This window comes from Podarcis liolepis (assembly GCF_965112155.1).
Source record: "Podarcis liolepis genome assembly, chromosome: 6".
NCBI lineage: Eukaryota > Metazoa > Chordata > Lepidosauria > Squamata > Lacertidae > Podarcis > Podarcis liolepis.
The window spans coordinates 59,727,869-59,751,246 of record NC_139559.1 but is presented as its reverse complement, the minus strand read 5'-3'; the positions used below and the strand labels follow the sequence as shown (position 1 = coordinate 59,751,246).

Genomic DNA, 23,378 nt, shown 5'->3' with positions numbered 1-23,378 from the left:
CAAGTGAAGCCTGAAAGTATATAGTTTCATCACACATTTAGTGGGAATATATTCATAAAGGAGTCTTTGTGTTACCTTTTAAAATATAAGGTACTGACAACCCCAGAAATAGCTATATCATATCTACAACATTTTCTACTTTGGGGAAAATGCACATTGCTTTGGGAGTGGTGGGGGAAGGACCAGGCAATGCATAAAGCCTTGCTATTCAGTGAAAAATCATTATTTGGTCCCTTAAGTAGCCCCTTAAGTATGAGAATGAGGACGAAAATTTATCAGGCCATTTAAAAAACAGATTGCAGCCTTCAGCACCTCAAAGATCTATAGTTCATGAAAATTTAACAGATGTTGCTTCCCCACTAGCCATTTTCTCTGGAATTGGCAATCTTGTTTGCTTACTCTTTATGAAGAACCCAGACAACGACAATGTAAAATTCTTGCAGTCTATGTTTTCTGTAGCGTCCTTATCTTTCCCCCCACCTTGATTTGCAGCAAATCTTGTACATCTTTTGTGCGGATTGTGTTCCAAAGTCAGTGCTTAAGGGGAAAATCATGTACTGTACAGTTAGCATTACCTTAAATCATCCGTAACATACATTCTCCTTCCAAATTACTCTCCCTCCCCTGTCTGGCTGCGAGATGCCACTGCTTGTTTTCCTGTGCCACTGCCTATTCCAACCTTGGTCTCTGTGCCTCCCTAAAGCCAGCGAGAAGGAACTGGATGAATCAGTGAGAGTGGGAGAGAGGCCTTCCCACCTTCTCCTCCCACTGATGGGACTGTGGTAGGCACTGACTGACAAGGGGCAGACATTCCCCTTCTCTCTGAGGCCTCACTTCTCCTCCTCCATGGCAAACCTGGAGGGCAGGTGGAAAGAGCTCTCTTCAAGGGGGAGAAATCCAGGAATTTTATTTTATTTTTAAAGGGAGGATTAAGGAGGGAGGTAGAGAGAGATGGAGGCAAGCAGGTCCTAGTCACTGAGGCAGAAGGAAAAGGTTGGAAAGGATCCTTAAACTGGATGGGGCCCTGGTAGAGGAAAGGGGGAGCAAGGCAAACGAAGGAGTTCCTCGCTGCCTTTCCATGTGCTACAGCAGCCTTTCTCAACCTGTGGGTCCCCAGATGTTGTTGAACTACAATTCCCATCACCCCTAGCTAGCAAGGCCAGAGCTCATGGATGATGGGAGTTGTAGTCCAACAACATCTGGGGACCTACAGGTTGAGAACCGCTGTGCTACAGGGACAGGTGTCCTGCTGTGCAGCACTTTTTGGTTTTTTTGGTTGACCATGCATAGTTGAATTTGCCTAAGTTAAATCCGCATATGATGTGACTCCATTGTACAGTGCTATGCAATCACAGCAACAGCCTGACCAGTGTAGCAATGCAAAGTACCCTTGATGCTTTGGGGGGCTCCTGTACCTTTAAATAAAAGTACACAGTCCTTCCCATTTTATTGCTTTCTGTTTATCATAGCGGGTGGATTACCAATGAGTAAGTTTTTTTCAATTGTCTCACTGTCAGTTCCTGTTCCTGTAGGGAGGCGGTAGACAAGACTTTACTGACTTATTGTATCCAGAGAAGTAATTGTGTAAGCAGATGGATTTCTGCTTGTGCATCAAAACTTTGCCTCCCTTTTGCTTCCCATGCACCATATCAAATCTGTTCTGGGAGTTCCCCGACCCCACCCTCTGGAGCAAATTTAGGGGCATGGGGAGAAAGAGGGTGAAATTATGTTTGGTGGACACCTGTCCCTGTAGCACAGCAGTTCTCAACCTGTAGGTCCCCAGATGTTGTTGGACTACAACTCCCATCATCCATGAGCTCTGGCCTTGCTAGCTAGGGGTGATGGTAATTGTAGTTCAACAACAACCAATGACATAGTTTAATTGGTGTCAACCTTCCCTTTTCAGGTAATAATGGAAAAGCAATGCTTCAGCACAGCAAAGCACACCTCATGTGGAAGCAACTGGATCAGTTAATATTAATGTAGGTTATATAATACCATAACACCACGGGTTTCATCACCAGAAAACATGAATGCTGGTGTCCTTTTTTGTGAGAATTTCCCCTTTCATGAGCCACCTTTTTCTACTACAAAAACACATGGATTTAATCTATAAAGTTCATAGCAATTCAAAACTTAATTTTATACCCTTAACATATAGCTTTAAAAGGAGATTAGACAAAATCACGGAGAATAAGGCTATCAATGGCTACTTGCCACGATTGTTATGTTCTACCTCGACTACCAGTTTCTGGGAATCAGAGGTGGGGAGGGTGCCATTGCACTCGGGTTCACTTTGCAGGATTCCTGAGGATGCCTGGTTGGCCACTGGGAGAACAGGATGCCAGACTGGATGTAACTTATTACATTTTATCTGATATATATATATATATATATATGTTGTGAGGTGAGTTATGGTTGACCAACGCAAATCCAAAAACAAAACAAGAACTAAACAGAGTCCTGGAATTTACGTATGTGTGTGTGTGTGTGTGTGTGTGTGTGTTTGCAATTTAAGCAGCAGCAAGAAATGACCCCCCCCCCCGAATGTATGTATAAAAGGGTAGTTTTCAAATTGGTGTCCTATTATTGCTGGTTTTTCATTTTTCTCATCCTAATTTCCCTGTATTGAACTGCCAGGTTTTTAAAGAGATTTTGCTCTCGTTGGCAACATGCACATTTAGTTGTTTGGGGGGGGGGGAATGGGGGGGAGCTTTTCCCTGTCCTTGAAACGCACTATATAAATATTGTATTCAATCCTTAGCTTGCACTTCGTAAATAATTTATGTTAAAAATTTATCTTCGTGGGGCTCGTCAGCCATTAGGGTGCTCAAATTTCTGTTAAAACATTTATTTACTGCTTGTACTCTTTTAGTGTGTGGGGTGGGAGGTGGGGGAGGGGATTCTAAAAGGTGCATCTGGTAATAGCTACCAAGGCTGCATTAAAGCAAAAAGAAAATCTCAAAAACTCTAAAGGTTTAGGAGACTCTGCTTATACTCTGCTACAGGAAAAACAATGGATTAGGTTCAGAGCTTGCAAGGTTGTCCGAAAGGAATCCTTGGCCCACCACCTGTATGGAAGCAGGAATAGTCATCGCCACCACCTGCCACTTCAGGCCAGGGCTGGGTGGGAAAAGCAAGAAGCACAGGACTTGTTTATAGCATTGGGGGAGCAGACTACCAATGGGTCTATGAGATCCATCCAGCAATGGAGGAAGCCACTTGGGAGCCAGGGGCGGTGCGGGGAGCACTATGGGACCTCTGGAGTCTGCCTGCCTCCTCCCACTCAGCCGCCCTATAGCTGGGGGGGAGGAAGGTAGCGGGCAGACCACTTGGGCAGCACGGAGCCTGCGCACGCCCAAGCCACCATGTCTCTCCCAAGAGAGATGTGTGGCTCAGGCACAATGCAGGCCCCGCAATTAGTGTCGCCTGGCGTTTTGCCACCCCCCTCAGTGGTGGCACTTGGGGCAACCCGCACCCACCACACACCCCTTCCTCCGCCCCTGGATCAATCCTAAGTCCTGCCCCGCAACTGCTAACTACAGCCAAGGATGGCTTCCTGTCACTTTTGGAAGCAAGCAAGGTTGAGCCATCAAGGTTTATTCTGCACATCCCACAAAGAATGCAGTAGAAGCTAAACTGGTCTCTTAGGGACACATCATATACAGAAGAGGACAAGATTTGCTGCCAGAGGATATTGTACTACAGAGCGTCAGAAACAAATAGAAAATATAATTCTTTGATTAAGGAAACAAAATATACACAGAGAAACCTAGGGTACGACTGGCCCCAGTAAAGACAATCTGAGTCTCCCACCTCCTCCTCAGCCTCTTTTAAACCCAGCTATCTTCCTAGCACTCTTAAGCTACGCCAGGGAGGGGCCCTCTGAGCTCTCTGTGCTCTTTGCTTTGTAGCATGCAGAACTCTCCGGGTTCTCAGAGACAAGGGGGAAGAAGAGCTAAACACAGTAGGACCTGCAGGCTCCTGTGAATCTGTCACAGCCTAAGCCACCACCTCCTTCTCAGCTGTCTGTTCTACATCTGCAGTGTTCTCTCTCTCTCTCTCTCTCTCTCTCTCTCTCTCTCTCTCCCCTGTTGCTTGTCCAGCACCCCCCCATTCCTCCTCTGATCTGTCTTCCTTGTCCCACCACCACTCCCCCAGCTCAGAGCCTTCCTCTTCTGAGGCTTCCCTATGCGGTTCTGCAGCTGGAATCTCCCACCACTCCTCAGTGACCAGCCAGTCCCTGACAATCGTACAGAAGGACCTTTTTTACTTACAGTTGTAAAAAGTAATTTTTTGACACCTAATGCGTCTCTTCTGAAACTTTATGGATTTCATTACTGATATCAAATTATTTCCATTTAGTGCTGCTGCATTAAACTGTTATAGAAACTTGTTCTCTAAGTGGCGGTGTGTGGGGGGGGGGGGGAGAGAATCAGGTAATTAACTTTGAGGGATGAGGGGTTTGGGGTTCTTTTTTACACTAATGTTCTCATTAATGGCATGCCTGCTTAGGACAGCCATTAAAAGTCCATTAACTGAATAAGGAAACTTGAATAATGCTATCCTGGAAAATTTCTAGTAAATGAACATTACGGTCTTTTAATGGAAATCTGCTATAAGAATCTTGCAATTAGCAAGTCTAAAATTCTAATTATACATAGGCTTCAGGAAAGTTCACAGCAACTTAAAGATAGTGTAACAAGCTGGTGAAAGGAGTGTGGGACAAGCCAAGAGTTGAGTTTAGCACATTGTTTTAAGCTTGCTGATTCTGTTGATTAGCAGCATTGCACATGAAGGGGTATAACAAACTAAAGCAAAATAATGGTGTTTGCATATTCCTTGCCGCTGGTCTAAAGATCTGCCTTGTATCCAGTCAAGTGTGCTTAGGCAGCAAAGATACACACACACACACACACAAACCTAGACACAGACACAAATGGATATATGATAAATGAATGTTGCCAGTAGAAGCAGTACTATGGGGAGTTTAATGTAAATGACATGAATTATGAAGGCTTGCTTTTGTTTTTTCCCCGCTATTAAGAGAGAACTAACTATGCACAAGCCCAAGAGTGAAAGAGTCCTGGTTCTGGAGCAGCCCTCCTAAGGAAAACATCATAATGCCAGAATGCTCCCCTTTTCACCTGTTGCTAGATTAGGAGAGGGGCATTTTGATGGCAAGCAAGAAGTTTCAGGAAGTCTCTCTCACCCAACATCTGCCCACATTTCCCCAGGGAAACCTAAACCACCTACTTTTGAAAATTAGTGTTGGGCATAATTAAGGACAAATTGTTGTGGTGCACCCAAAATTGCTCACTTTTAAAGCAGTCCTCTGATAGATTTGGTATTGCCAAAACATATAATGGGAAATCAGGCTGTTAGAATCAGGCTCAAGTGCTTCCCCTTCCCTTGCTTTGCATACGATAAGACATTGAAAGTTCTGTTTTTAAGTAGTCACAGTTCCTTGTTATTTCAGGCCTAAGGGAACTGTGGTTTGTTAAAACAAACCAAGATCAAGGTTTGGTTAAGTTTCAAAGTCCTTTCCTCATGCAGTAGAGGGAGAACTGCACAAATGCACGGCTTACCACAGCATGCTCTCCTAACAGGAAACCACTGTTTCCCACTGTGTCTGAACTGGGCTATTACCTAATTAGATGAAGTCTTTTTTAAAAATGTTAAAAATTAGGTAATATACATTTACCTATTTTTGCATAGTTATTTGCCACCAAATCTTCCAATCCAACCAGCTTCCAAAAACTATCATCCCAGCCTTTCTCCGAAGAGTATGTCCATTTACATACCAAAGTGCACAGAGATCTGTGGAGGAAAAGAAACTCACGTTACATTTCATTATCAACTCTACCTCCCTATCTACTCAGGCAAAACTCTTACAGGACCCAAAAACATCAACACTCCTTTAACATTCAGTAGCAGTTTAGATCAAAACTCTAAAGAAGAATTAAGCATTCCTCAATTATACAAACAAAAACAACTATAAATACTGGATCCCCTCTTAAACACCTTCAGCTGTTTGAGAAGTCTGTCTTTGACTTAACGATTCCCAGTATATTGATGGGATTCTAGCAGTCAATATATAGCCGCTTAAAAGTTTTCTATGCAAAACAGGAGGGCAAGAACATAAATCCTTAATACGGAAAGCCATAAAAAGAGATTCTTAATGTTTCACTTTTCAGATCTGATCCCACCTTTTCAAGTTTTTTCTTCAGTCATGAGAACAAAGGGTTTGGGTAAAGAATCTTGATCACCATCCCTAAGATCACTAACCTTTTAAAAACGTGCTGTATGGGGCTGTCAGTCACTGCTTAGAGAGGTGGCAAGTTTGACATTCCAACATTGCAGCAACTACTCACAACCAAAGGGACATGGTCAGGCTGGATTTACCACAGGCCCAGAATCTAAAGCTGACACTATCTCTTCCTGCAATTGCAGCCACCATGTAATATGGGAAAGATAGAGCCCACATGAAACCTATTTTGTAATGTGCTTTATGAATTTATATATATATATATATATATATATATATATATATATATATTTGCTTTCGTAGATTTTCACGGGTACAGGAATGCAGGTTTTGGTGTCTTCGGGTGTCTTCCCGTGTAAGAGTTGGGGTGTCTAGGCGACGTTTCGACGAGGTCTCACTCGTCATCTTCAGGCTGGTGCTTTCGGCTTCTTGTTACTGGAACAGAGCCTGTGGGCAGATGTTGGGTGAGAGAGACTTCCTGAAACTTCTTGCTTGCTTGTTACTTGTTCCAGTAACAAGAAGCCGAAAGCACCAGCCTGAAGATGACGAGTGAGACCTCGTCGAAACGTCGCCTAGACACCCCAACTCTTACACGGGAAGACACCCGAAGACACCAAAACCTGCATATATATATATATATATATATATATATATCTTTAGAAACATTTCTGCAGGAAATACATCTTTGACAGCAGTGGAGCCCCTTGACTCACGGACACACCAAAAATGAAGACAACTGAAGGCAGGGCTGTGCAAACAACGCCTTGAATTGAGGTTTCTAAGAACATCAGCCTTCATGTAGCATATTTTACAAGGCACTGGAATTTGTATTTCCAAGATGCATTAAGTTTGACTACGCACTGTGTTTTGCCACTCTTAGGAAAACCATGTCTACGGTTTTCTTGTTTGAATGTGGCCGTTTACCCAAGCCAGGAAACTGCATGTGCTCCCTCAGAACACTGTGTTTAATCTCCTTGCAAGAAAGGAACCCCAATTATTTCAGAAAACTGCAAGCAGAAGACTATAAGCCGCAACATGCAGATCATTGAGTCACAGATTTAACCTCTGTAGGAGCTTGGGAGTTGCCTCAAAAAGCAGAGGGACAAAGGTAGCAAGTACCTTTACAAGGAAGGGTGCAGACCTTCGCTGTTCCAGTCAGTCATAATGGAAGCACGAGAATAAAAATCGTAAGCACAAAAACATGCTTTTAAAAAAGTAAGAGGAAATCCCTGCGGGTATGGATAAAAATATGGGCAGTATGTGGTAAAAGTTTTAGGAACAAAAGGAACCTTTGGCAGGAGACAGGGCTTTCAACACACAGGATGGCTACACACAACACACAAAAGAAGCCTAGAGCTGCTTCAGCACAGACCTATAGAAGTACCAGTATTCCCTCTACTCCACCCAATGTCGTCCCAGACAGAACATTCAGCACATTTAAACCCTCTGGCAAGCCTTTGTTTTAAATAGAACTGGGCGTTGGTGCTGTGGAAGCCTTGAAAGAGCCACAGGTCATCACGTGGAAGAATGTAAAAAGCAGCAACTATTCCCTACAGCACTACGGTTAATGACAAGCATATTCATTTCAGGAAGAGCCGGCCTTACAGTTACAGATACAAGGCATGGGTAGATGTCATTTGTGTCTAATGGAGGCACCAGGGGATTGGCTGGAGGAGAAAAGAAGAGGAGATAAGTTTGCTGCAGGCCAGTCAACATCACCAAGAACACTTGGATACACAGAGCCATGGTTCACAAGCAGATTTATAAATGAGAGGCATAAAGCTTCCAGGTATCAGCTGATACCTGACATCAGTTAAGTATCATTACATAAAACTCCAATGGCACTGGCCCTGTCCATTATTGCCTTCAGCTTTTTATTCATTGTGGAGCATCAATTTCTTTCTTTCTTTCTCTCTCTCTCCCTCTCACAGACACACACCATAGCTGTCAACTTTTCCCTTTTCTTGCGAGGAAACCTATTCAGAATAAGGGAATTTCCCTTTTTAAAAAAGGGAACAATTGACAGCTATGACACACACACAAACTGGGGGAGAGAGACAATACAGAATGGTAAAGGCAGGCTCTGGGGAAAGGGAAACAAATACTACATTGGTCCAAGCTTTCGAAGTAAGGTTTAGCTAAGAAAACCACAGACGCACAAGGCAATTAGGAGTTTAGGGCCAATCCAAACCCTAAACTCCGCTGCTCAGCCGGAATTAATGGAGCTGCTGGGCCAAGAACACATCCTTAGCCCTGCCACACATGCTGACTGGTGTGTCTGTTATCACATGACAGTAGCACGGCTGGCTCAGCCCCTCCCTGCCCCTGGAGTACCCCATTTTGGAGTTTTCCACTGGCTGCCACCATAGGGGTGGTACCCTCACAGCAGCAGTTCTGCCTGCATCTTCAGCTGGTATGACTCAAGAAATGGTGGCTGACAGGGCTGGGTGGGGAGACACCTCTGGCCAATACAAGCCCCTCTCAGCCCAGTGCACAAAGACACTGGACTGTACCCTTAGCCAGTAAGGAAAGGAGAGGGGAGGCAAGCTGGTTAAGACGAGGGTGAGAAGGGAAGCAGCTATCAGCTCTGCTGAGGGACAGCAAATTTCCATTCCTTCCTTCCTGGAACTGTTGCCATTCCAGTAGGTCATTGTAAGAATTTTGTAACCAAGATCCAGTGCTCATGTTTGCTCTTTTTTCGTTGCTCCTCCCAATCCCTTTAACCTCTGTGCCATATATTTCAGATTGTAAACTTCAGGGGCTGTCCTATTATTGATATTCATATGCCACTCCAGGAGCCTTTCTCAGTTGAAGAGCAGATTTAAAATGAACGAAAAATCTGCAAATGAATGAATGAAATCTGTATCATGTAAATAAATAGGAAACAGCACATAAGTGACAGGACTAAGCAGAAACAGATTCAGTTTCTATACTTCGCCCCCACCCCCTTTTTAAAAGTCACTTCACATTTGTTAAACCATGAACCAAAATCTAAGTACTTGTACCTTGAAGCAATTCTCAGATTTCAAGCACATGTATTTAGGATTCGGGACATTAGATTTTAGACAGGGATGGACCTTCTTTGGTGCTGCTCCCTCCAAGGCCTTCCTTTGAAAAACTTGCATAATATTTGAATAAATGGATAAAGTCAGAACCATACAGCTGGGATGTTAACAATTCGTATCAGCTGATACTTTCTGCTGGTGTTTTGTGGAACAGATTTCAGATTATAAATGTTGATTCCCACCTTTCCCTTTTGCTTTCGGAACCAAATGGTGATCTGGGTATGGGAAAGTTGTTTCCATATGGAAAACAACCTTACTGATTTAGTCTGTTGTCTATTTCAGTGGTTCCCAATTGGGGGGTTCTGCGTAACTCATCCAGGCAGCCTGTGGCACCATTCACATAACAAAAACCATGGGAAACGGAATTTTCAAAAGTGGCTTGGCTTCTGAAAAACAAGGGGTCTGCAGTTCTTAGCTAACTGAGAACCACTGGTCTATATGATGCTTTCGTATAAGTTAAAATATGGCATATGGTATCAGTATGACATGGTTTTACTAAAATTCTCACTTAATAGCACTCAAAAATATATTTCACAGCATGCAATCAATGTTTGCATCTGTGCTGTATATCCTTAACAGGAAACAGGGTTTCTTCTACTTGTCAAAAGAAACCTATGCAAAAAAAGGGAAGCAGGCACCCTAGGAAATACCAAAACAGATGTAATCCAGCTGCTGCACTCCAGGTTCACCAAGGAAGTCCATGTATACCAAGGATATCCTGGCTCTGTTTTATGGCAGCCTAGAAACGATCGTAATTAACATCAATAAATCAAACAGCTCCAAATCACAGTGCCAGCTCCTCAATGTTTTGTATTTATTTTTTGAATGACTAAAGACAAACTCAGGCCTTTTTCAAGTTTTGAAACATAAAATAAAAATGAAGAGAACACAAAAAGAACACCTAGTGGATTGTGCTAGGATTTCATCTAGTCTAGTGTTCCAATTCCCCCACTGGCCAGCCAGGTGTATCTATGAAGCTCATAAATAGAACGCAAAGGCAACCCACCCCCACCCCCAAAATTACCTCTATCTACCACAGAGCCTAGGACTTGCTGATCAGAAGGTCGGCAGTTCAAATCCCCGCCACGGAGTGCGTTCCCGTTGCTTAGTCCCTGCTCCTGCCAACCTAGCAGTTCAAAAGCACGTCAAAGTGCAAGTAGATAAATAGGTACCGCTCCGGCAGGAAGGTAAACGGCGTTTTCGTGCGCTGCTCTGGTTCGCCAGAAGCAGCTTAGTCATGCTGGCCACATGACCCAGAAGCTGTATGCCGGCTCCCTCGGCCAATAAAACGAGATGAGCGCCGCAACCCCAAAGTCGGTCACAACTGCACTTAATGGTCAGGGGTCCCTTTACCTTTACCTTACTGATATTCAGGGGCATAGAGACTCTTAGCAATGAAGGCTTTATTTGGCTACTGTGATTGTTAGCCATTGAAAGACCAAACCTTCATGGATTCTCTTTAAAAGAGAAGTTTCAGAAGATAAAATTAGCAGCAGATGAGGTGGAATATCACTGCCCACTAACTACACAGGAGGATATCTAAGAAAACAACACCTAATGAAAAATATTCCCCGAAATCAGGAAGCTATGACACTGTTTTAACGTGGTGAGCATTGCTTCATCTACCAAGTGCAACATTTTATGCCCTAGAGGGTAGTCTGCTGTAGTCAGTGCTGCCAATAGTGACCTCAGTTAGTGAACAATTAAGGTGTAGTCTCCAACATACAAAGTCCTAAACAGCTCAGGATCCAAACTTGTACCTGTGTCACTTCTGCCAGAAAAAGAAAAGTGCCTGAGGCCTAAATAATGAAGGAATCTTCTGCCACCTGGGTGCACCTCAACTCCCAAGTAAATATCAAGAGTCATGTGTCAAAGGTTAATGACAGCCTATAGAAAATGTAATGAACCCAGTCTATTCTGCCTCTGCAGAGATCTCCAGGCCATACCCAATGGTGGCTTTCCGCTAGCTGAAGGAGGGGCACCCGATTTCCACGAATGCCCCCTTGTCAACTGCAGCCCTCCATGAAATATCCCATAGTGTTCCACAGAGAGTCACCCAACCTTCAAGAGAACCTTGGGGGCTGCATTGAGTATAAGGGACTGGTTCACATCAGGTGCCCTGCCTTGTAAAAATATTACTGGGTACAAACTCCCTGTGTCTACTAGAAAAAATTCCAGGAAATCCTTGAATTCCACAGGACCATAAAGATTAGAATTTTTCAGACATCTGCATGGTAACCTAGCATTCTTCTTCATCCTAAAACAAAATATTCCATACACTACTTGTGAAAAATACTATACCACTACTTTATGAGTATTCTTCAACCAGACATGCTGTTTCACAAAGTCAAAGGTTTTCCTGTCAGGGTAGGAGAACACCCTTGCAATTTTCTACACCCACATGTGCAATTAATCTTCTCTAATTTCAGCCACTCCCTGGCAAGAGTCCATGTTATATTTAACACTGGACATAGTTTCAGAAACGGATACTGTACACAACCAGATTGTTTTCAAAGACAATGTAACAAGATAAACAGAACCCTTTGATCTTTGGGAATTCTCTCGCAGTCTTTCTTTCACCCAAATTTGGAAGTGACCTTCAATTAACATCTTTAAGCAAACAACGTTATCCAGAGTGCAATTTGGGTGAAAACAGACCACCATTGCAACCACGGACACGCTCACCTAATCAAAAGCATACAAACAGTACTTGTTTTGTTTTTTGGAAAAATATGAAGACTTCTATTTATCCATACAGCCACATATTAAAATTCCAGAAACTTGTGTATTTGCGAGAGCCCGAAATCCATCCTATGATGGATTCAAATTGCAGGCCTCCTGAACTGTGTCCTCTCATAACCAGCCTATATATTACAGCTACATGTGGAAAACGCTTTACATTGCAGCTGTTATGTGTGCTGAGCTGTTCGTGGGCAACAGTCCACGAGTTTGATTGCTTTACGTCACCAAAAATGTATACAAGGATCCATTTGCTAAACATAAATCGCTTTGCATGGCATAACAGAACTATTGTAATAATTGGGCTGAATGCCTAAACTGTGAACCAGGAAGACCCCGGTTCAAATCTTGACTCTGCCCTAAAATGTGCAAAGCAGCAAACAGCCTCCCAGCATTACCACTGTATGGATTCCAGAATGGATGTAACTTCAGACCTTAACTGCAGACAGGCTGACTAACCTTTGGGGTGCTCCCAGCTTTATGTATGTTACTTAAGAATATTTAGGACAATCCTATAAGCAGGGATAAGGCTGGGAGGTTGCTTTGCTACCTTGCAAATTTTACGGCAGAGTCAGTATTTGAACTTGGATCTTCTTTGTTCACAGTTTAAACATTTAGCCCAATTATTACAATTATTATTTTTCTTTAAAGCACCACATGAACATTCACACATTTATCTATGGTACTTTAAAAAAGAAAACACGGAGCAGGTGAGATGGTTTCTTGGTGACATTATGAAGACCAGTTACACACCAATGCTATGCATAGCTAGTTTCTAAAAACTGTGTTATTTACAACCAAACACTGCAGTCAATACATATGATTGAACAAAATATACAGGAAGGGTACTTCTAGAGCAGCCTGACTGTTCTCAAAATGTTGTGTAGCTTTATTCAAAGACTGAAAGTACAGAACCAAACAGTGCTGGCCACCATCTTTGATATTTGACAGATGTCTGATACAAGAGGAAATAAATTATTCATAATGAAGATGACTCTTGCTAGTCGAAAGCTGTCAAAATTCATCTTCCTTTTCTTTATTTGTGCATTTATCACTGAGGGCAGGTGTCAAACTACACATATGAGAATAAAAAAAAAAATGTTATCTTTAAACTAACGAGAGAAATTTCTTTTGACAACCATAGCAGCTGCTAATGGAAAGTGTTTCTCTACCAAAGGGCAGATCAATCTTGAGCACCTCAAATCATTTTCATAATTTTGATGCCCATGTACTGACAACAATACTCAAATAACTGGGTAAGAAGATTTATATACTGCTTGACTAGAAACTAAAACGCTAAAACTCTTGATAACCCATTAAAAACAGGTTGTTGTTGCATCAGTCTGTTCTGAGAGACAATGGAGTGTGCCCTCCGGGGGTGTTAGTAGCACTGAAGTGATCTCCTCCGGGCGCAAGCCTGGGGAGTATGTGTATATAGGTCCAGGGCTACCAAAGGGACAAGACCCGCCCCCCTTGCCTTGCTAGTGTGGTCCAAAAGAAAGCAGAGCAATACATTTCACACCAGCTTGGCTGCAGGAGATGGTGGAAGGAGGTGTGCAAGACGCTATCCAACTGTATTAGGAACGTCACTCCAGATTTGTGTAGGGTTTACTCCTTAGCATTTTCTTCTTCCGGAGATGTCCCACAAGGCAAGCGGAAGTTTAGGATCAGTTTTCCTTCTCCTAGACGGGCTACCTTCCAAGGCTGATGAGCCCTATCTGCCCCTCTCTTCCTTCTACAGCACTTGCAGAAACCAGCTCCTTGTCGGTTGGACCCACTATTAGTCTTGTCCACTCAATCCACACAGTCTCAGAGAATCAAGCCAATGTAAAGATGTCCATTCCTTAGCTACTGAACAAGAGGAACAAATAAATTCCAACACTATGATCCTAACAATGGGTCCATCCACACTTCCCTTTGTCCTGTGATTTCTTTCCTTTGAACTGTGACTACTAGGCATGGGTCCAAGAGGTTTTTCTTATGTCTCGCTGCTTTCCCTGGGGAAACCCACTGTTTACCACTGAATCAGAACGAACATCAATCTGCAGCAAATCCAATTGATGTTTGCTCCAATTCAGCAGTAAACAGCAGATTTTCCTGGGGTTTTCCTGGGGTAAGCAGCAGGACAAAAGAAAAACCTCTTGCCTAGAAGTCACATACTGAACAGAAAAGTGGATGAGCCCATCTCCTCAGAGGTAAATCCTACTGAGTTCAATGTGGTTCACTCCCAGGCATGTGGGTTTAGGATTGCAGCCTAAGTATGTCTAAATAAGCAATCTGTTTCTTACTTTTTAAAAAGATAAACTCAAACAACAATAAAATCTACTGCAGTGTTATTAACATAAAAAAGAGGCAAATAGCACCCCCCCAAAAAAAACCCTCTTTCTCCTACTATAAAGGTAAAATTCAAATTGACCCTTAATAATGTGGTATGCTTGTTTGTTTTTAAACAACAAACTGTGACCTGAGGGCATGAGTACATATGCAGTCCTAACCCTCCCAGGTGAGTTAAGTAATGCCTGAACTTGTTTCACACTGAATGCTGTCAGACGTGGGTGAACCAAAAGGGTGGAGTTCACCACTGCTGCAACCTCTGGAGAACTCTCTTATGCAGCAGTTTTATTTCAGACTGTTTCATTCCTCTTAATATAAAACAATAATTGATAGCAAGTGCAGAAGAAGTGCAGCCGTGTAGAAATGTCTTGGGCCAAAGGTCAATTTGATTCTTCGGAATAAGGGGGAAACATGCAAATGCATTTTGGGAGCCTCTCAAAAATCCAGCCTTAGCTTTGCTGATGCTTATATTCCTTGCTCAAGATCTGAATTAAAGCACACACAAGAGACTAAAATTATGGCCCCTGTCCTTCCCACCCGGGAGCCTTCCCAACTCACTCATCTGGCTGGTGGTGATAGGAAAGGGGTTCTTTCTTCCTCTCAGTAGCACTGCTTGGAAAGAGAGGGGTCCTGATCTCATTCTCATAATTCTCCTGAAGATCCTTCATTAGTACCACATGTCCCCATTCAGTTCAAAATTAGGCTTGACAAGTGAACTATTTTCATTGGGGCAGGGGGAAACAAGGTTTACACTGAGCCCAGTTAAGTCAAATCTGATCGATTCCTCATCTGATAGAGCAGGGGTCAGCAAGGTTTACCTTGCCTGGGCCGGTTTACTCCAGTGGAGATCCCTCCATGGGCTGGATTGTGCGCGCGCGGCCGCGATTTCCGGCATCTGTGTTAGTGCAGTGCGCAGGGACTCGCCAAGCAGGCAACTCGGTTTGGCGCAGCTCATGGGCCAGTTAAATGACTCCCGTGGGCCTTAGGTTGCCTACCCCTGTGATAGAGTGTCCTTGCCTCTTCGCACCCACAAGGAAATCCCCTGCAGGGATTTCCCCACTGGGAACCACTGATGTACAACCATGTTCACACACTATATACACCCCTTGCAGTGCTAGCATTAGCCAACATGGTTGATGTTTAAGTCTTTATGCATTGTGTGTGTATCTTTAAGCAACAGGTTGCAATGTAAGCATAACAGGTAAAGTGCCCACCTCTGTAAGCCTGCCAAGTGATTTTCGTTGTGTTTAATGTGTTTATTGCACACACCAGTCAATACCCATGCACACCAACTGTTTTTCCATCTAGGACATGTTAAAGCAGGTGCATGTATAGACTAGCAACACTGCAATAAAGAGCTTCTTTCCCAAACAAAACAAAAGCAAGCAGTCTGCAAAAATAGCACGGCCTATCATATAACACCGAATTGGTAAAAACATAGCGGGGAAAGCTGATAGTAGGGAAGAAAATAATATTTAACGAAAAAATAAAAGCCCTCAGAACGCATCGTATATTCAAAGCTCTGGAATTCTTGAACAGTTTTCCTGAGAAGGTGAATGGCAGAATAACTCACTTCGAAGCAGGAGTCAAAGTGGTTAAGTCTTAGGGCAAATAACTTGAAAAATTGAGGCATAAGCTGAAGTCAGAAAATTTAAAGGAATGCAGACTACCCCAAAAACACAGCGGCTTTGTTTGTTTTTTCTGCCACCTTTCCAAGGTTCACGTCTGGAATGAGGATAAACAGTTCTCTCTCCTCTCTTTTTCTTCTTCTTTTTTTAAGTTGCAGCATTCAGACTTTATGAAAATAAAACATCAGACTTGCATTTCACAGATTTTTAAAAAATGCATTTGATCTGACTGTAAATTTTCAGGTACAGCAAGATGAATGGTGTTAGGCTCCAGCATATTAAAGTTATTTCAGCCAGTCAGATATTCAAAAAGGTTGGCTTGAAGCAGTTTCCTTAAGTAACATTTTTCCAAGGGGGGGGGGGAGGGTGTTAAACGATATTTAATGAAATTAAATTGTTCTACCTGCCTTTTATCCTATATAAAAACCAGAGGGGTTTTTCCCTTTGCTTTAATAACTGGAATGTTAAAAAAAAGGTCTGAATATAATGCTTGCAGATTTGCTTTCAGCATTAAAGATACAATATTCATAAGTTACTTTGGGCAAACTACTTGCACCTACAGTTCCCTCCTATTAAGGTAATTCTAAGACAAACCCTGTGTGCAACCAACATTGGAAGGAGTAACTTTGCATACCCTGTAGAAATTTTGCTTTCATTATGAAGAAAAAACTTTAATTGGGAGGGGGGGAGAGGGGGGGGGGAGAGAGAGAGAGAGAGAGAGAGAGAGAGAGAGAGAGAGAGAGAGAGAGGATGCCACTAGAAGGAAAAAGTCATGTGCTTTGCTCCTCAAGTCTTTACATAGTTTGATCAAAGGGACAACTTTCATAAGAAAAGATAGTGTTACACGCCACCCCAATCCCCGAGAGGCGAGAGATTCCAGGGATACCAGGAACGCTTACTAGGGTCTGTGTTTCCTTCTGGACAATGAGGCACAGTGGAGACTGTGGTGTCTTTATGATATTCAGTTTATTTACACAAATATACAACCTGAGCCTAAGATAGTGGGGCTTCCAGATTTATACTCTTGACGGTCCTGTCCCTCCCACTGCTGCCACATTGGATTCAGACTGTCAGGCCACATTGTGCTGTGACCCCCTTTTCTCCAGCTTGCCAGCTGCTACCCAAAATAAAAATATTTGTCATCTTGCTTACATCAGCCCACTGCAATTCTGAAACCTCCCCACCCAACTCTGCATTGTATTTTGCCAACTACCCCGAGCCCAGAGCAGGAGTTCTCCCTCTGCACTGGCAGAGAGACTTTTTGTTGATGGCTTCCTTGATGGTCCATTCACCCTGTCTTTTATACTCTTCTTAATGGTCCATCTCTCCAGGTGATTATTTCATCAGGAAGCCAGCCTGGCTTATTTTTTAACAGGTCTTATATTTTAAAATTCAATGTCTGGCACCCAAGAATTAGCTGAGAGAGCTCAGGCTCTGTATACCAGTGGCACAGCTCATGCACAGGCTAATTTGCTGAACATATAGGAAACAGTGTCACACTTCATCTCAACGTGGACAGACACAAGAAACTGAACTTTCGGAACCAGTGATCTGGCTCAATATACATATGCCCTCATTTACTCAGGTTTATAAACTTTAAAATGTTCAGGATGGCAAGTGGGAAGTTGATGTTGTCAAAAGCTCTTGCATCAGTCAGCAGTTTTAGTAGAGTGAGTGAGTCAGAGCTTTGTTGTGGCTTGAAGGTCAAGTTCACATGGCCAACTGATCAGGAGGGAACTGTCCTTATTTCCTGGCAAGAATTCTAACAACCATTTTTGTAATGAGTTATACTTCTGTGCAATTAACTAACTGATCCAAGGCAACACACAAAGGCAGTAGTGATCATTTACTTGGGATGACATACATTCTGAAGGGTGTTTTAGGCAGCATTTCCACTTCTAATTATCCCTTTAAAAGTGCACAGTTCTATGCTGGCCTCTTTGCCTTCCCTCCTCCTTTGCATGCCATAGCAAGAGGTATTCTAGCCTTTCGTCCTACGGCAGGTAGGGAATGGATGAAGGGACCAGTGAAGGAACCAACAGAGGCTCAATGGCTGTTTCTTCCCTTTGTCACATTTTGAAATTCCTGCTTTGCCAGGGGTTGGACTAGATGATCCTTAGAGTACCTTCTAGCTCAACCATTCTGTAGAGGGACTGAAAGTATAAATAAAAACAAAAGCTTCTCCCAAAAATCCATTCCCTGGCCCACAGTTACGTTTCCCCATGTGATTCCAAGTTCTAAAGTTGAACAGGACAGCAAAAGTTCAGAGTCCTGGCCCAACTTCACGTTCAAGTGAATCCCTAACAAAATATGCTGTTTCTCAACACTTGTAAGATGAATTAATATTTCCAGTTGTAGACTTAGCTGAATTATTCTCAGAAGCGGAGAAGCAGATATAATAAATAATTATATCAGCCTCCTTTTTTGCTGGCTTTTTTTTCTTTTTTGGAGGAGACAGAATGGATTGAGGCTGCATTCCTATGCACACTTACTTGGCGCAGCAAACCCATGGAACTTACTTCTGAGTAAGTACTAAGAGGATTGCGGTTTATATTAGGCTTGAGAAACATTTCCAGGGAGATCCAGCTGAAATATTCATGGGCACCTTCTCTGTTAATAGATCAGATATTGTCTACCTGTAGCTGTGAGTTTTATTATCCTTGGTTTTAAAAATGAAAGCTATAATCATGCTTATATGATCAACCATAACATCTGCATACATCAGAAGGCTGAATGTTGTCACAGTAATGAATGCAACATTTAACCTTAGAAGTTTTCTGCACTACTTTTACTGTTCCATGCTGCTCTAAAGCCATACCCTAAGGGTCTTCTAATTAAAATGTAATTGCATGCTGCATGTAATAAAAAATAAACACTTGTGGAATGTCTTTGACTGTATATAATTTCTGTTGGTTGAACTGTGAGTTATAACCTTTCATATAAGGAACAGCTTAACAGAAAGGCATATTAGTGAAGGACAGAAAGAATTCTACACACTCCTCCACATATTATATATTTAGAAAGACCAGCTCTCAATATGTGGGAACATCCATTTACAACTGACAGTTAAACGGTACAGTATCCTAATGAAAACAGAACCCATATTCAGAGGCTTATAAAAAAATCAATAACTATCCTTTACTTAGTCGTAAGGTGGCAGATGGTCTACTACAACTCAGCAATGAAAACACACACGAGATATGTCAGTGTTTTAAAAATGTATTATTGAAAGTCCTATGCCTTTAGTATACAAAGATTTTATGGGCTTTTTTTGACAGATCAAGCATAACAGTGTGTTATTTTAAAGGTTATGGAGCTGGACAGAATTGATATATCCCTCTTATGCACAAAAATGAGCTACTTCTGAAGCATGAGCTGCTAGGACACTTATCTTTTCCCAGGTAAAAGGCTGCTCTGGGCATAAAGTGAATGCAAACATAAATGGCATTCACACACACAGAAATACACACACACACACACACACACACACACAGTGTTACCAAACTCTACTCTAAATACCATTTTTGTTGTTGTTGTTAAGCATGGCCTTTGCTGGCTGCTGATGCTGCCCACTGTAGTATTTTAAGTATATTTTTAACTGACTGCTTGATTGCACTTGTTTTTAATTATATTTGTTTGTTTTTGTACTGCATTTCACAACACTACCGTACCTCGCCCTGAAATGCCAGCATAACAGTGTGGCAGGTAAATATCTTAATAAACAAGCAGGTAAGTAAGATGACAATTCAAGCTAAACTCCAAAAGCACCACAGCGTGATAGCACTTAGAATATTCAAAAGACAGTGTTAGAATTCTTAAATACCACACAATATTTGTGGCTACTGCTGTCACTGCAATACATTTAAAGAACATATAAGTAGCATGCAGAGGGAAAAGGCCAGAGTATCTGCATATACCAAGATCAGGTCAATGTCCCTCAATTGCTTTGGGAAGTAGAACCCCCAGCAATCCTCAAAGCTGAATTGAGAGTAGCCACATAATTTCCTTCACTAAATTGCTAACCTAACATTTGACTCCAAAGCATAAACTGGGAAGAAACTCTGAACTGTTAAACCAAGCTTCTGTTTTGTTTGTTTGTTGTTAATTGCACCAAATCCGCTTGTGACTGGAAAAAACCAGAAGCGACTAAGCAAGATGCATGCCCATTCAGATCTTCTTTGAAGGCCAAAAGAAAAAGGAAGATCTTGCCCCAATTTCTTCACATGGAACAGGAGGACTCATCGGGCACAAATTGACAGGCTCTGCCCTGATTCCACTCTGAGTCGCTTAATATTTTTATTCATTTATTATTACATTTATATCCCACCTTTCCTCCAAGGACCTCAAGGTGACGTACAAGGTTCTTCATCCTCCCATTTTATCCTCACAACAATGTGAGCTAGATTAGTTGAGCGGCTCTGATTGGCTGAAGGTTCCCATGAGAGCTTCATGGCTGAGTGCGGATTTCAGCCTTCCCCCACCCCCAACCTCTCATCCTTCGTTGACTTGCTTGCACCAAACCATCATTTCCCTTCAATACAGACTCCTGACGCTACAGCTAAATTTTGGTACCCAAAAATGTTTGGGTAGAGAATGCACAGAAGAGGAGAGAAAAGGCAGGATATATTTCTACAATGCAGTAGCTTTCTAATTTTCCTTTACTAAGTGTAATGCATTCAAGGAAGAGGAGATGTAAAAAAAGATTAAGAAATCCAATTTTTAAAGCAGGGAAGGAAAGAGAATGCCTAAATTATGGTTAAAAAAAAGGACTTTGGCACTTCTTACCCACTTTTTTTTATTTAAAAAAAACAAGCCACATTGGGCAAGAGCAAAGAGAGCCTCAGAGCCAACACCACACACACACACACACACACACACAATCCCTGAGCTCATTTTCCTGAAATAGAAAACTACATACATTTCTCAAATTTCATATCAAGCCATTGCATAGCCCAAGAACTGCAGGGAAGAGCAGAGTGCCAAAGCTGTTCTTCAGCTTGGGGGAGTAAGTAACAGGAGAAGAAGAAGAAAGAGATGATTCTCTCATATCACTACATTTCTCATTCTCAATCAAAACTTACAAGCAGTGCCCCCTTCCCCGCATCATTTAACAACATTTTTAATAGGCCTGCTTATCAAGAAGTCTTTACTTTGTCAAATTAAGACACAGTGCTTTGGATTAGTGAGACTCCTTAAGTTCAGCATGACTTCATGGTTGGCTCAGAGTTCAATGTCTCAATGGCAGCCAGCCAGCCACACACCCACTACAATTCTGACTCCCTCCCCCATTCCCTCGCCTTTTTAATAACAAACTAGTTCATTTTTTTTCTTTCCTGAAAGCAAAAGTGCATCATACAAACTGAAAGAGTGAACAACCATCACTAAAAACAGAGGCCCGAAGCACCTGTTAAAAGAAACAAATAAAACCACAAAAAATATTTTAAGGTTGGCTAGACCTTATAAAGCAGCACCCTGATCAGATGTTTCAAATCTGTTAGAAAATGAGAATGAAGTTTCACTGTGAATTGTACAACTCTTTATGTTTTGTAATGAGGACAGAAGCAGTTTTCAGAGACAACTCAGGACAAAAGCAGTTCTACTAGGACAACTCATTGCTTGACTTTGATTTAGTAGCTCTTAATTCAACCCATGTAGTTTATAGAAAGCTAATTCCCTCAATTGTTCATTTGATACCATTTTTGTCTATTATTCAATTTTACTACAGTGGTACCTCAGGTTAAGTACTTAATTCGTTCCGGAGGTCCGTTCTTAACCTGAAACTGTTATTAACCTTAAGCACCACTTTAGCCAATGGGGCCTCCTGCTGCTGCCGCACCGCCGGAACCCGATTTCTGTTCTTATCCTGAAGCAAAGTTCTTAAGCTGAAGCACTATTTCTGGGTTAGCGGAGTGTGTAACCTGAAGCATATGTAACCTGAAGCGTATGTAACCCGAGGTACCACTGTATTGCATTTTATAACTAGAGGTGTTTCCCTCTAGTTACTATTTCAATAATTAATATAATCTGTGACTAAATATTGCTCTGTTGAAGAAACTTCCATCTAAGTATCTCCCAAATCTGGATTGTGGGACAGAAGCTTCTGCCCATTTATTTTAAAAAAAACCTCCTCACTTTGATTTCAGAAGCTCATTGTGGGTTTTGCATTTTTAATACACTCATCCCTAGCTGAATCAGTTACCCATTTAAACAGAGTATTATTATTACTACTAATAGCTTTAACCAGAGCACCATATAAAGTAAAATTTATTGGAGTTTATAGTTGGTGGGTGGAGAAGGGTGGTGAGTCATGCACTTGCTGAATACAAATGCTGAACTTTGAAGAAGATTACTAACACATTCGAGAAAAACAGCTCCCTATTCCCTTCATCTTCCAAATTTTGCTTAACCAAAGTCTAAATGAGTATCACAATGCAAATACATTTTAATCAAATTCTTTGGTATATATATGGAGAGAGAGAGAAAGAACTCCAAGATCAGATAGTCACACGTTTTGCAGCTGGGATACTTGTAATTATGAGAACAGCACATTAACTGTTCATTGGTCCAGATTAGCACTATCAGAAAACAGTATACATGTGTCAAATTTATAATTGCTCTTGAGAGTTTCCAAATAGCTGGAGATCAAGACAACTCGCTCCCTTAGTAAAAAAAAAGAGAGAGAGAGAGAGAGAGAGAGAGCGCCAGTGCAGCTATGTACATACAGTGGTACCTCAGGTTACATACGCTTCAGGTTACATACGCTTCAGGTTACACACTCCACTAAGCCAGAAATAGTGCTTCAGGTTAAGAACTTTGCTTCAGGATGAGAACAGAAATCGTGCTCTGGCAGCAGCAGGAGGCCCCATTAGCTAAAGTGGTGCTTCAGGTTAAGAACAGTTTCAGGTTAAGAACGGACCTCCGGAACGAATTAAGTACTTAACCCGAGGTACCACTGTAGTAGTTAAGGCTCTGGAAACTGAAGATAAATGCCAACTAAATTTCAGTTCCAGGGGAAAGGCAGCCAAAGGTGACCTTAGAAACTGCCCCAGCTTGACTGCCTCCTAGCTTCCCAAGGCGAAATATCCTGAGGGATAGATCCCCTTCCTCCCCAAGGCGAACTATCATCAACTGCCATGCAAGAAGGATCCTGGCATCTTTTTAACATGTTATTATTGTTTATTGTGCTTTTAAAATACGTACTTGAATGCTGCAAGCTGACTTGGTAGGTTTATTTTCTGAAATGCGAAACGTAAATAGCTGCAGTCAATAATATCTGAATAAAATAACGCCAAATTTGAAAGGAATAAAAGAAGAGGGGGACTGACCCACCTTTAAGCTAGGTCA

General features: G+C 42.1%; 1 protein-coding gene across 1 annotated transcript in view; it reads right to left on the bottom strand.

Moving 5' to 3' along the window:
* The window catches only part of FGGY (FGGY carbohydrate kinase domain containing), a 139,834-nt gene that overhangs the window by 83,212 nt on the left and 33,244 nt on the right, over positions 1–23,378 (bottom strand). Inside the window, exon 6 of the mRNA XM_083510343.1 lies at positions 5,705–5,820. Coding sequence (XP_083366469.1) covers positions 5,705–5,820 — 116 coding nt within the window. The remainder of the gene's footprint in view (positions 1–5,704; positions 5,821–23,378) is intronic.